This window comes from Xenopus laevis, chromosome 9_10S, assembly GCF_017654675.1.
Source record: "Xenopus laevis strain J_2021 chromosome 9_10S, Xenopus_laevis_v10.1, whole genome shotgun sequence".
Classification (NCBI taxonomy): Eukaryota; Metazoa; Chordata; class Amphibia; order Anura; family Pipidae; genus Xenopus; species Xenopus laevis.
The window spans coordinates 105,876,127-105,891,298 of NC_054388.1; the positions used below are offsets into that span (position 1 = coordinate 105,876,127).

General features: G+C 43.1%; 1 protein-coding gene across 1 annotated transcript; it reads left to right on the plus strand.

Moving 5' to 3' along the window:
• The first annotated feature begins 856 nt into the window (after positions 1-856).
• Positions 857-14,157, plus strand: alkbh5.S (alkB homolog 5, RNA demethylase S homeolog). Its single transcript, XM_041578195.1, has 4 exons — positions 857-2,705; positions 9,285-9,365; positions 13,263-13,403; positions 13,520-14,157. The coding sequence occupies exons 1-4, from the start codon at positions 2,035-2,037 to the stop codon at positions 13,704-13,706; spliced, it is 1,080 nt and encodes a 359-aa protein (XP_041434129.1). The 5' UTR covers positions 857-2,034; the 3' UTR covers positions 13,707-14,157.
• The last annotated feature ends 1,015 nt before the right edge of the window (positions 14,158-15,172 follow it).

Consider the following 15,172-nt stretch of genomic DNA (forward strand, 5'->3'; position numbering starts at 1 on the left):
GGCCTCACATAGTCTGGTCTCTCTATAGTTCCTCAGGTCAAAGTCCAAGCAGGGACAAACCCTTGCTTGACAAAGAGTTTACCCCCAAAACTTTGCACTTTTTGCAAAAAAACATGGCAAGGGTTTGTCCCTGCTTGGACTTTGACCTGAGTGCCAGTGAAATGATTTGTACTTACGAATTTTGGAGGTTTCTGAAGCCTTCTTCACCGGGCACCCACGTTATGTAGAGCAAGCTGGTAACTTTACATTATTCCTCTCTATAGTTCCACCACGCCGAGATTCAGGGAAATTTAGTCACCTCTTCTTCAGGCGACTAATCTCCCCGAAGGCTAGAATCTAAATTGCCAGCGGGACGGCACTTGGAGTGCTTCGTTTTCCGAAGTCGTCCGAGTTTCCTCATGAGGCACGCTCAGAGTGCCATCCTGCCGGCCATTTAGATTCCAGACGGTGGCAGGCAGTTCGGGGAGATTAGTCACAATCTCCATGTGTGTCTCTGCCCTTAGGCAGGCATTATTGTTCCAAGACTAGATCTGAGAAGACATATTGACTGTCATCACATTTCCTCTTTCCTTAGCAACCAAGCAGTAGGGTTGCCACATTTTCAGGAAAGAAAACCTATATTTTTATTCTTCCCTATCAAAGGGGTGGTTCACCTTTAAGTTAACCTTTAGTTTGTTATAAAACGGCCAATTCTATACAACTTTTTAATTGGCCTTCATTTTTTCTTCTTTATAGTTTTTGAATTATTTGCCTTCTTCGTCCGACTCTTTCCAGCTTTCAAATGGGGGTCACTCACCCCATCGAAAAAACGAATGCTTTGTAAGGCTACACATTGATTGTTGTTGCTACTTTTTATTACTCCTCTTTCTATTCAGGCCTCTCCTATTCATATTCCAGTCTCTTTTTCAGATCAGTGCATGGTTGCTAGGGGAATCTGAACCCTAGCAACCAGATTGCTGAACCTGCAAACTAAAGTGCTGCTGAATAAAAATGTAAATCACTCAAAACGTACAAATAATGAAAAGCACATTTTCTCTCAGACATTGCCTCAGTCATTAAATAAAATGCCTCACACATGTAAACTAATGGAACTGCTGTGGAGGAAACGTCGACTGGTCAATGTGTAAGACACTTAAAGTTCGTTTAAAGGCAGACTTGCCCTTTATTTCCTCCTCTACATGCCACCAACACTATTCTATAAAACAATTCAGTTTTGACCGATTACGCGTTACATAGTCCATTTATTACAGTGCAATGAGTTGCTAGGTGTTCAAATAAAAAGCCACGGATGACCGTGGGGGTGGGCGTGGTTAAAACCTCAACACTGTGAGGGGTGAAATCCGCCATATTGGTACACCCATCATTACCGCAACGCATACAGATTCAGCCATCTTTGTACACCCGAGCCCTAGCAAACGTTACTCCAGTCACGTCGGCACTTTGTTTTACACCAAAATAAACGGTGCCCGTCGCTCGCCTGATTTTATTGGAATTTTTACGGAAGTATGAAACGTGTCGTATATAGCGTGTAAACGGCTTGGGGAGAAGTAAGAAAACGTCCCCATGTGAACTGGTTAAAACTCACAGACTACCCTATCCGCCAACACCCTATAGAGTTTCGCTTCGCAGGTTTGACAATCATTCAAGGAAATAATCCGAAAAACAGAAATAAGCGATTCTTTTCAAAGTTCGCTAAACGCAGGCGTCGTTGGAGACAGCCTTTGATCTCAGGGGTCCTCGCTCTGGCCGCCGTGTCAGAGTTTATAACCGCCTCTTTCACTGACTGACAGGCCGGTCGCCCAATCGTAAAGGAGGATTTTCTTCTGTCACCAGCCAGGCCTCCATTTCCTGCTGGCGCAGCGGAGACACACACATACACACAGCGCGGCCGGCCTGTTGTCTTGGCAGTGAGGGCCACGGAGCATGAAATTCCCTTCTCCTCTGTGACTTCACGGTGTCTAATTCTGGGGCCATGCCCGGCGCTTGCTCCTCGCAGACCGGTCCCGGCTGAGTCTCCTCACGCCCCAGAGAGCCATGTCCGCCACTTACACTGACCTGAGGGAGAAGCTCCAGTCCCTGTCCCGGGACAGCCCGAAGGAAGTGCGGAAGCGCAAACAGCCGGCCTCGGACACGGAGGAGGAAGAAGCGGGGTCCGAGCCGGAAGCAGAGGAGGAGGAAGCGCGGAAGGTTCGGAGCGGGATCCGCCAGGTGCGACTGTTTAGCCCCGACGAGTGCGCCGCAATTGAGTCGAAGATAGACGAGGTGGTGTCCCGCGCTGATAAGGGGCTGTACCGGGAACACACGGTGGATCGGGCCCCGCTCCGCAACAAGTACTTCTTCGGGGAAGGTTACACGTACGGGGCTCAGTTACAGCGCAGGGGCCCCGGGCAGGAGCGACTCTATCCCAAGGGCGAGGTGGATGAGATCCCGGGCTGGGTGCACGAGCTGCTGATCCGCCGCCTGGTTGAGCACAGGATCATCCCCGAGGGCTTCGTCAACAGCGCCGTCATCAACGACTACCAGCCCGGCGGCTGCATCGTGTCCCACGTGGATCCCATTCACATCTTCGAGCGGCCCATCGTCTCCGTGTCCTTCTTCAGCCACTCGGCGCTCTGCTTCGGCTGCAAGTTTCAGTTCAAACCCATCCGCGTGTCCGAACCGGTCTTCTTCCTGCCCGTGCGGAGGGGCAGCGTCACTGTACTCAGGTAATGCCGGGGGCGGGGCAACGTGGGGGCGGGGAAAGGCTAACCAGTAATATTTAGGGGGGATCCAGGGCCTGCAGAGAAAGAGGAACCACTAGAACTATGGCCTGTAGGGAAAGGGTAACCAGTAACATTCCATGCCCTGCAGGGTAAGGTTAAAGGATAAGTAAACCTTATTTAGTTTCCTACCAGTCTGACCACCAAGTAGTCAAGGAAGTTGTCAGGAGAAAGAAAGAGGCTGCTCTGATGTTCTTCTGCTTAGGAAAGATGTGAGAGAGGTTTCTAATTGTTTTCCTAAGCAGAAGAACATCAGAGCAGCCTCTTTTTTTCTCCTGACAACTTCCTTGACTACTTGGTGGTCAGACTGGTGGGAAACTGACCAGCAGGTGGTGCTGTTGTAACAAAATTCATTCATATTAACAGTACATGTATCCCTTAATATCTTGGAATAAAAAGAAACAATGAATGTCAATGACAAAAGTGCTTAAAATAGCCCATTGTAAATTTTACTCTTATTTTAAAAGGTTTACTTATCCTTTAAAGAGAAACATGGGGACAAGGAAAGGGTAACCAGTAATATTTAGAGGGGGTCAATAGCATGCTGGGTAAGGGTAACCAGTAACATTTAAGGGGGATCCATCACCTGCAGGGAAAGGTTAAACAGAAATATGGGGGACAGGGAAAGGGTAACCAGAAGCAGTTGGGGATCTCATGGGCTGCAGGGAAAGTTTAATCAGAAACATGGGGGGATCCAGAAGCTGCTGGCTGGAGTCATATGCGACCAGGAAAGTGTGGGCAGAAACACGGCAGGCAATCCATGGCATGCAGGGTAAGGGTATGTAGAAATATGGAGGGAGGGTCCATGACTTGGTATGGTTAGGGTAACTAAAACATGCACATGGCATTCAGGGTATGGATAAGCCAGGGCTACAGCAAGAAATGGTTAACATTGGAGCTGATCAGGACTGGGCTTAGCTTTGTTAAAAAAAACATCAGATCCCTGACGCGTTTCGTATCAGCAGATATGAAGTTATAGGGGTTATACATAAAAGCAGCTAACGGTTTTCTAAGGCTCTGCACCGTTGGACTCTGTAAAAAATGACTCTAAACCCCGTTTTAGGTTTGTTGTGTTGTGATTGCACAAGCCCAATTCAGTTGGTATAAATATCCAGAAGCTCCATCTTGTATAACAGCCTCTCACATTGCATAAGCATGATGGCTCACTTATTTCTCTGCCGAACAGTTTGCCCAGTAAACGAGCAAGTAGAAATTGCAATCCTGGGCTACGGACGGCAGCCGACTCTGCGTGGCTACATGAAATGGCAAATAGTTCTAGTAACTGCATTGTGTGTTATGTTACTGGGTTATTAGCAGCCTCCTTTATGGTCTGATCCCTTCCTCTGGACTCCTAGTACCCACCAGCAACTTGGTCTTTCCAGCTGACACAAGGTCACCCATTCCGATTAGAAGAAAGGAGGTTCCACCTAAATATTGGAAAGGGGTTTGTCACTAGGGATGCACCAAATCCAGGTTTGGGCCGAATGCGAACCCTAATTTGCATATGCAAATTAGGGGCAGGGAAGGCAATTGTGTGACTTTTTGTCACAAAACAAGGAAGTAAAAAATGTTTTCCCCTTCCCATCCCTAATTTGCATTTGCAATTTAGGATTCGGATTCAGTACGGTATTTGGCCAAATCTTTCGTGAAGGATTCGGAGGTTCTGCCAAATCCAAAATAGTGGATTCGGTGCATCCCTTTACAGTGAGAGCTGTGAAGATTTGGAATTGTCTCCCTGAATCAGGGGTACAGGCTGATACATTAGATAGGTATAAGAAGGGGTTGGATGGTGTTTAGCAAGTGAGGGAATACAGGGATATGGGAGATAGCTCATAGTACAAGTTGATCCAGGGACTGGTCCCATTGCCATTTTGGAGTCAGGAAGGAATTTTTCCCCCTCTGAGGCAAATTCGAGAGGCTTCAGATGGGGTTTTATGTCTTCCTCTGGATCAATTGGCAGTTAGGCAGGTTATATATAGACTTAAAAAGGTTGAACTTGATGGACGCGTGTCTTTTTTCAACCTAACTTACTATGTTACTTTATAGGTGCCCCTAAGCAGCATTAATTGGGTCACTGTGGGTGCCTATGTCTGCCTTTGGTGCTCACTTATTATTTCATAACTCCACAAATTTTCCATTTACTGTGCGGCACTAAGGCCTCTGTCATAACAATTCTCTTTCTACCCTCCTGACGAGCACGATTAGTGAGCGCTGCTGTGCTTCAGGAACATGGAATAACCTTATTAGTACTTGTATAATCCAATAAGGAGCCACTATAATTCACTCTGAAGCTCAGGCTCATCTCACTGGGGACATAGACTTTTGCCCTATGATAAAGTTTGAAACAAAGTTGGTAGAATCAAATCTTCATGGCTGTGCAGCCATTATATTAGGATGTCATATTAATCACCCTAAAACATCACAGTGATTGGAGTGTTATTGTCTGCTTCAGATAGTAGATACTGGGCCAGTTAACTTAAAGCTTGAATTGCACTACCTTAGCAGGCCATGGGGAACCTCAAGCACGTTGACTTTAGAAATTGCACATATGTTGGATCCTACAGGACCATCAGATTGACTTTATGGCAGACGTTTTATATTCCCCTTCACTTAAAGCTACTGTCAGGTTTCCAGTGCCCCCAACTGTAGCAACCCAGTAGTTTAATGCCAGACTACTGAGCAAGTAGAAGAAGTCTCAAGATGATCCGTTGGGTCTTCCCGCTGAGGTTTCATTACAAGAAATACCAAAGGATAAGTAAACCTTCAAAATAAGTGAATGTAAAATGGATGATAGGGCTATTGTATGCACTTTTGTCATTTACATTCATAATTTATTTTTTTATTCCAAGATATTAAGGGATACATGTACTGTTAATATGAATGAATTTTGTTACAACAGCGCCACCTGCTGGTCATTTTCCCACCAGTCTGACCACCAAGTAGTCAAGGAAGTTGTCAGGAGAAAGAAAGAGGCTGCTCTGATGTTCTTCTGCTTAGGAAAACAATTAGAAACCTTTCTCAAATCTTTCCTAAGCAGAAGAACATCAGAGCAGCCTCTTTCTTTCTCCTGACAACTTCCTTGACTACTTGGTGGTCAGACTGGTGGGAAACTGACCAGAAGTGGCGATTTTGTAACAACATTCATTTATATTAACTACATATATTTCTTAATATCTTGGAAGAAAAAATAAATAAATAATGACTTCAAATTATAAAAGTGCTTAGAATAGTCCTCTCATTAATTTTACATTCACTTGTTTTAAAGGTTTACTTATCCTTCAAGAATATATACATATAGAGTCGTGGGTTTGGGTGGGAGACGGGTAGAGCCCGTGAATCTGAAAAAGTGGTTTTATTTAGTGGCTAGTCTGTGTGCCATGGTAACCAGCATTTGGTTCTCTGCCCACTCATAGTCTTCAGCTATCGGATCATTGCATGGCCACGACAAGGGACGCTTGTCTTTAGACAGACAGAAATTGCAGGCCAGTGATGTGGTAGTCTTTGCACTGGAACCAATTCATCCCAGTTTGGGTACATTTTATGTTTTTAGCTGAACTTCCCCTTTAAAGAAGGATTCAACCTGTAATAAAAACAACCCTCACTCCTACCTTGGGTTGACCCCCCCCCCCCCCGGCGAATGCCCCTAATTTTTTACTTGCCCCTCCGTGCAGATTATGGCCTCGGAGTTCACAGCAGCCCTCTTGTTCTTCTTCTCTGGTAATCTTTGTGTCTTGACAGCATTTTCGGCGCAAACACATTTGGAGTAAATTTCCATTGCCGAACCACTGCGCATGTGGTGAAAGTCACGAAAATTTCCGTAAATTTTTCGGAAATTTTCGTGACCTTCGGCACATGCGCAGTGGTTTGTGACTGGAAATTTACTCCAACCGCGCATGTGCCGAAAAAAGAGAGAAGATGGCGCCCGTGAACTCCGAGGCCAGAATTTGAACGGAGGGGTAAGTAAAAAATTAGGGGCATTTACCTGGGGGGGAGGGGTTTTTTTTTATTACGGGTTGAATTCCCCTTTAATGCCACCCTGTAGTTCCAGCTTCCACAGTAAATGCCTGATTGTTCTATTCGGGGGCTGCTGTTTGTTTCTATGGTGCAAGGTTAGTGTAACGATCAGGCCAGTTATCCAATTTAGGTAGTGCTGCCTCCTCACCCCTCTAACTCAGAATAGGAACATTCGCTCCGTGTAATCGGATCTGGATAGTTCAGCATTTAGGTTCTGCACGTGATCCATCAAGCTTGCTGCCAGACTAAAGCTTCTACATGCCGACCCTCCATACTAGTGTGGAACCTACAGCTCTCACTTTGCTTCATGTGACAGTTGCACTTGTCTTCTTTCCGGCTGAATTTGTGGCTTATTCATTCCTGCACCATAAGCCATTAGTGTGTGTGATTTATTATCCCGCCTCCTGTAAGAGTCAGTGGCTCAGCTCGGGGTCAGCTCAGAGTTCCAAGCTGCATATCATTTAGCTGGGAGGTCAAAATAGTCCCGGTATCTCTTTCAGCACCTCTGCTTCTTCTAGCTGTTAACCCCTTCTGTTTCACAGTCCATGAATGCAGACGGGTGCCGGGTGGCCCAAATAATTGACGTTGATCTGTTCTAAAAAGCAAAGCTATGCTGAGTGGGAGCTGCCACATTTATTAAAATGTATTTATATAGCGCCAACATATTGTGTAGCACTGTAGTCATGTTTGCTTTGGCTGGGGATTTTTCTATTTTTTAGGGCAATACTTTCTTTTACAGTAAACTACGATGATCCTTTGAGTTCCATGTCATTATTACCGAAAAGGCAGACGGCCTTTCATCCTTACTTAACCCTAAGACTGAATATGGCTTAAATACCATATTTTATATAGTGAACTTATTGCACGAGGCTAAAGTTTGAGCTTGTCAATAGCAGCAATGATCCAGGACTTCAAACTTGTCACAGGGGGTCACCATCTTGGAAAGTGTCTGTGACACTCACATGCTCAGTGGGCTCTGATTGGCTGTTGAGAAGCTAAGCTTAGGGCTCGTCACTAATTATTCATCAGAAAATGAGCTTCCCTGGCTGTAATATAAACTGATGCTACAGGTTTGCTGATTATTAAATTCTGATGCTAATTGCACTGGTTTCTGTGCTGCCATGTAGTAATTATGTGTATTAATTACTAATCAGCCTTATATTGTGACATTTCTATTCTATGTGTACTGTATATTGTGAGTGGGTCCCTAAGCTCAGTAAGTGACAGCAGCACAGAGCATGTGCAGTGAATCAGCAGAAAAGAAGATGGGGAGCTACTGGGGCATCTTTGGAGACACAGATCTTTACTGCTAAAGGGATGTGGTTGCCTTGGACGGGTACAGAAGCACAAAACATAATGTACAACATTTCTACCTCCTTCTTTAGTTAAAGGGATACTGTCATGGGGAAAAAAAAAATTCAAAATGAATCAGTTAATGGTGCTGCTCCAGCAGAATTCTGAAATGAAATCCATTTCTCAAAAGAGCAAACAGATTTTTTTATATTCAATTTTGAAATCTGACATGTGGCTAGACATATTGTCAATTTCCCAGCTGCGCCAAGTCATGTGACTTGTGCTCTGATAAACTTCAATCACTCTTTACTGCTGTACTGCAAGTTGGAGTGATATCACCCGCTCCTTCCCCCCCCCCCCAGCAGCCAAACAAAAGAACAATGGGAAGGTAACCAGATAGCAGCTCCCTAACACAAGATAACAGCTGCCTGGTAGATCTAAGAACAACACTCAATAGTAAAAACCCATGTCTCACTGAGACACATTCAGTTACATTGAGAAGGAAAAACAGCAGCCTGCCAGAAAGCATCTCTCTCCTAAAGTGCAGGCACAAGTCACATGACTTGGGGCAGCTGGGAAATTGATAAAATGTCTAGCCCCATGTCAGATTTAAAAATTGAATATAAAAAAAATCTGTTTGCTCTTTTGAGAAATGGATTTCAGTGCAGAATTCTGCTGGAGTAGCACTATTAACTGATGCGTTTTGAAGAAAAATGTTTTCTGATGACAGGATCCCTTTAAGCTTTAGTTCTCCTTTAACGGCATACTGTCATGGGGAAACATGCTGGCATCAGTTAATAGTACTGCTCCATCAGACTTCTGCACTGAAATCTGTTTTTCCTGAGGGCAAACATATATATATTTTTTTTTTTATACTTCATTTTGAAATCTGACATGGGGCTAGACATATTGTCCTTTTCCCAGGTGCCCCAGTCATGTGACTTGTAAACTTCAGTCAATCTTTACTGCTGTACTGCAAGTTGGAGTGAAATCACCACCCTCCCAGCAGCCCATCAGCAGAACAGGTAACCAGATAACAGCACCCTGGTAGATATAGCACTCAATAGTAAAAATCCGGGTCCCACTGCAACGCCTTCAACCACATTGGTTAGACGTGTAACCGTTCCTTCCTTATTTTCCTATTGCCTGCCAGCAATGAAGAGACAAACCAGATATTAAATTGACGATTGATTTACCCAGTTTGTTGTTCCTTTGCAGTGGCTACGCGGCTGATGAAATCACACACTGCATCCGACCACAGGACATTACGGAAAGGCGAGCTGTTGTCATACTTAGGAAGTAAGTTTTACGCCTGTATCTTTAAAGGGGTTGTTCACCTTTGAGATAACTTTTAGTATGATGTACAGAGTGATATTCTGAGACAATTTGCAGTTGGTTTTCATTTTTTATTACTTAAGATTTTGAGTTATTTAGCTTCTTATTCAGCAGCTCTTCAATTTGCATCTTAAGCAATCTGGTAATTAGGGTCCAAATTACCCTAGCAACCATGCATTGATTTGAATAAGAAACTGGAATATGAATAAGAGAGGGCCTAATAGAAGGATCAGTAATAAAAAGTATCAACAACTATACATTTGTAGCCTTACAGAGCATTTGTTTTTTAGAAGGGAGTCAGTGACCCCCATTTGAAAGCTGCAAAGAGTCAGAAGTAAAAGGCAAATAACTATAAAACTATATAAAATAAATAATGAAAACCAATTGAAAAATTGCTTAGAATTGGCCATTCTATAACATAATAAAAGTTACCTTAAAGGTGAACCACCCCTTTAAATACTTCCATTTCAGCACAGGTATCATACAGTCCTATGTTCGCTCTTATCTCAGGACAATAATGGTTCCTTTTACGAGCTGGAGACGTGGGAGGGAGTAGACTGGAGCCATCAGTGAAATCTCTTGCCTCAGTGGCCTTTCATTTCTCTGTCATTACGTCTGTCCTGTAAGGGGAAAGAAAGGAGCCGTGGTTAGACTTGTCTGTATTTTGTCAACAGGATCGCAAATATGGTTTGAATTCCAGCAATGCTGGAAACCTTTCTTTTAAAGGAGAATTCAACCCTAAAGTTAAAAAAAAAAACACCTCCCCCCAGCCTAAGTGTTACCCTGGGCAAATGCCCCTAACGTTTTACTTAGCCCTCAGGCATCAGAGTTCACGGCGCCATCTTCAGTCACTGCGGTAATCTTCGTAATGAGACTGGCGCTTCAGCAATTTTCGGGAGTTTCAGCGCACGCACAATTGTTGCGAAACAGAAAATTGCTCCAACTGCGCATGCACTGCCACTGGGTTTCATTACAAAGTTTTTTTGAAGAGAAGAAGATGGCTGCCGTGAAATCGGATGCCTGGATCTGCACCAAGGGGTAAGTAAAACATAGGGGGTTGAATTCTCCTTTAAAGGGTTGTTCGTCTTCAAAACCCTTTTTTTTCAGTTTGTTCACTATAAACAAAGACTTTTTTTTATTTTTATTTTTTTTTATATTTTTTTTTTTTTACAGTTTTCCTAAAATTGAACTTTAATGTTCCTGCCTCTGGGGTTTCAGTCTGGCAGCTCAGTGATCCAGGAGCATCTCAACTGTTACAATTTGCTACATTTAGTTGATACATTTCTCAGCAGTATCTGTGTAATGTTCTCAACTATTAATTCTAACAGCTGCCTTTAATGAAACTCAGGGATTCTGTATCAATTTAGAACAGTTAAGAGTCGGCGACCCCCTCCCCCGAGCTGCTTTAGAAGGTGAAAAATGACACTTTACACTTCAGTATTAGAAACACTGTCACAAAACAAAAGTCCTAATTCCAAGCTGTTGTGTAGCCATGGATACACAGTAGATACCAGCTAAGTACTACTATAGTTTATATAAACAAACTGCTGTGTAGCCATGGGGGCAGCCATTCAAGCACAGGATACACAGTAGATAACAGATAAGTACTACTATAGTTTATATAAACAAGCTGCTGTGTAGCCATGGGGGCAGCCATTCAAGCACAGGATACACAGTAGATAACAGATAAGTACTACTATAGTTTATATAAACAAGCTGCTGTGTAGCCATGGGGGCAGCCATTCAAGCACAGGATACACAGTAGATAACAGATAAGTACTACTATAGTTTATAATATCTGCTGTGTAGCCATGGGGGCAGCCATTCAAGCACAGGATACACAGTAGATAACAGATAAGTACTACTATAGTTTATATCTGCTGTGTAGCCATGGGGGCAGCCATTCAAGCACAGGATACACAGTAGATAACGGCTAAGTACTACTATAGTTTATATAAACAAGCTGCTGTGTAGCCATGGGGACAGCCATTCAAGCACAGGATACACAGTAGATAACAGATAAGTACTACTATAGTTTATATAAACAAGCTGCTGTGTAGCCATGGGGGCAGCCATTCAAGCACAGGATACACAGTAGATAAAAGATAAGTACTACTATAGTTTATATAAACAAGCTGCTGTGTAGCCATGGGGGCAGCCATTCAAGCACAGGATACACAGTAGATAACAGATAAGTACTACTATAGTTTATATCTGCTGTGTAGCCTTGGGGGCAGCCATTCAAGCACAGGATACACAGTATATAACAGATAAGTACTACTATAGTTTATATCTGCTGTGTAGCCATGGGGGCAGCCATTCAAGCACAGGATACACAGTAGATAACAGCTAAGTACTACTATAGTTTATATAAACAAGCTGCTGTGTAGCCATGGGGACAGCCATTCAAGCACAGGATACACAGTAGATAACAGATAAGTACTACTATAGTTTATATAAACAAGCTGCTGTGTAGCCATGGGGGCAGCCATTCAAGCACAGGATACACAGTAGATAACAGATAAGTACTACTATAGTTTATATAAACAAGCTGCTGTGTAGCCATGGGGGCAGCCATTCAAGCACAGGATACACAGTAGATAACAGATAAGTACTACTATAGTTTATATAAACAAGCTGCTGTGTAGCCATGGGGGCAGCCATTCAAGCACAGGATACACAGTAGATAACAGATAAGTACTACTATAGTTTATATAAACAAGCTGCTGTGTAGCCATGGGGGCAGCCATTCAAGCACAGGATACACAGTAGATAACAGAAACGTTCTGAACAATCCCATTGTATGCTACAGAGGTTCTCTGTTATCTGCTGTGTATCCTGTGCCTTTTCTCCATTTTCAGCTTGGAATGGCTGCTCCCACGGCTACATAGCTGCTTCATTATATAAACTTTAGTTGTGTTTCTGAAGCAAACACACCAGTTTTACCAGTACAGGGTGATCTGTACATTCTATTTCCATTACTTTAATACACTTTCATTATTTGTTTTATGGTTCTTTTAAGGATGTTGAAGAATTTGGTTGACTGTATAGGGCTCACTTATTAAAGTTGTTCAAATTAGTTACATTTAAAGTGGACCTGTCACCCAGACACACAAATCTGTATAATAGAAGTTTATTTCAAATTAAACATGAAATCAAATTTCTATTTTTTATTAAAGCATTCATAGCTGTTGTAAGCTCATTTAAAATCTCAGCTGTCAATCAAATATTGTCTGCCCCTCCTCTATGCCTTGGGCAGACAATTACTTTCACTTTCCATTCAGCACTTCCTAAATGTCACTGCTCTCCCAATATTTCCTCGTTCTTTTAACCATTTAATTGTGTAGCCAGGACATGGGGATGGACATCAGGTCCCCCATTCTGCTGCACAAAAAAGATTCTGAGATGATACAAGGCTTGTCTTAATAACAGTGTCCACAAAATGGCTCCTGTCTGCTTGTTATAATTATGAATTCCCAGACTGATGGAAACCAGATTCATATAATTTATATAGTGTAATTAAGGTTAATTTTGCTTGACTAATGTGATAAGATAATATTTTGAATAATTTAAAGTTAAGTTCACTTAAGTTGTAAGTTAAAGGTGTTCAAATTCTGTTTGTTTTTTTTGCCCAAAATGCAACATTCTTTCCCAGAACCTGCTACAATAATGTTGAAAATACTGAACCAGATGCAAAAAGTCAGTGATGCGCTGTATACGGCATTTGTATGGGTATACACACACTCCTAGCAATCGCAAATGAGCTCTCCGCTTAGAAATAATGCATTTTGTTTTCTCTTACCCAATAGATTTCTCCGAAACATTTCAGTTTCCTTTATTTACTTTTTTCACTCTCAACAGAACCAGAACAGAAGCTCCTCGACTGGAGATGAAATCCCTGAGCAGCAGTTACCAACCTGAGCGTCTGTACGGCAGCAACCGGCAGCAAATCTTAAAACCAAAGCGGTCCCATCGCAAGGCTGACCCAGATGCTGCTCACAGGTAAGAGACCGTTGTAAATCATCCTGAGAGCTACAGTGGAGCTGCCCGGACAGTCTTGCGGGGAGGGGTTTATGTAGAAATGGATCCTGTTTTTAACTGCCTCTATTTGTTTGCAGACCTCGCGTCCTGGAAATGGATAAAGAGGAAAACAGAAGGTCGGTACTTTTACCGAAACAGAGGAGGCGGAGCCACTTCAGCTCCGAGAACTATTGGCGAAGGTCACATGACTATGTGGACACCTACACAGAAACGGGAGAAGACGAGGGCAGCCCAGTCCGTAAAGTTAAAATGAGACGACACTGAGGCGGCCACTTTTCTAAACCCGAGAAGTCCTGACTTTTTTTCCAGACTCTCTAATTTTGTTTCTCCAACTTGGCTCTCCAACGGTTTCTTTGTGATTTTTGCCCCGTGGCTATGGGGGTGCACCGGAAATGATGATTAAATGATTCTCCGCTGCTCATGATTATTCCACCCAATGTTCTCGTCGCGCAATAGAATTGGAGCTGTATAGAAGCCGGTGGCTACTAGGAATACTGTTGGATTTGGATCGGCCTATAGTAAGGAGGATTTGCAGCAGCTGCAAGAGAGAGAGAGATCAGAGAGTACAATATACAAGAGACTCCCATGGAACAGTTGGTTGATGTTTCAATTATTTGTTTAGCACCATTTCTCCAACCCTCACCCCTTTTTTTTTTTTTTTTTTTTCTTTTTCCTCTGTTTCTCCCCAAATAAAAGCAACCATTCTATTCACTAATCAGAGGAACAACCCATAATTATTTGCCAGTTGAACTACCAATGCTTCGCCTCCCCAGTTGGATCATGGTGTCTGTGTGGAGGTGCCAGGGAGTTTATGGATCGTCTTGTTGACTTGGGAATGCAGCTGACCAAGTCCCTCTCTCCTCCATGTTTTCAAGGAAAACTACAAGTTTGTGGTATGCAAGAGCTCCCCCTGCCTTGAGTATGTGGGGACTAATTGGTTGGTTAGATCCCAAGCCCACCCATCTCTGTCCTAATTGCAGTTACGGAAGCTGCCGCTGCATCTGGGGGTTTACGGGCCGGTTTGAGAAAACCGATAATGGCTTTCCATACTTTTCTTATTGCCTTCTTTTCATTATGCTAGGCAAATAGTTCAATGCTATTAAAGGAACAGTTCAGTGTAAAAAATAAAAAGAGGGTAAATAGGCTGTGCAAAATAAAAAATGTATCTAATATAGTTAGTTAGTCAAAAATGTAATGTATAAAGGCTGGAGTGACTGGATGTGTAACATAATTGCCAGAACATTACTTGGTTTCCACTCATTGGTTACTAAGCAGTAACCAATTAGATACTTGAGGGGGGGCACCAAATCCACTATTTTGGATTCGGCTGAAACCTTCACGAAAAAGATTTGGCCGAATACCTAACTGAATCCTAATTTGCATATGCAAATTAGGGGTGGGAAGGGGAAACATTTTTTACTTGTTTTGTCACAAAAAGTTGTGCAAGTTCCATCTCCGCCCCTAATTTGCATATGCAAATTAGGATTCGGCTGAAAAAGGCCAAATCCTTGATTCGGTGTATCCCTAGTTATAACTGTTGCATTTGAATCTGAGCTGAATGCTGAGGATCAATTGCAAACTCACTGTTATGGCCCATGTGGTAGAGTCCTGCGCGGAACCAATTTGTTACGCCTGACCCGCAAGTACCTTATCCGCGACCCGCTGACCATCAAGAAACAGGAAGTGCTGTCATTGTAAACCGGAAGTGACATTGTTAGCAGTTGACATGA

Bases quoted from the DNA above. Each gene is read 5' to 3' on its own strand.
- alkbh5.S (XM_041578195.1), top strand. From the start codon at position 2,035: ATGTCCGCCACTTACACTGACCTGAGGGAGAAGCTCCAGTCCCTGTCC. The intron at 2,706-9,284 runs GTAATGCCGGGG...GTTCCTTTGCAG, and splicing joins GGCAGCGTCACTGTACTCAG to TGGCTACGCGGCTGATGAAA. The intron at 9,366-13,262 runs GTAAGTTTTACG...CACTCTCAACAG, and splicing joins GCTGTTGTCATACTTAGGAA to AACCAGAACAGAAGCTCCTC.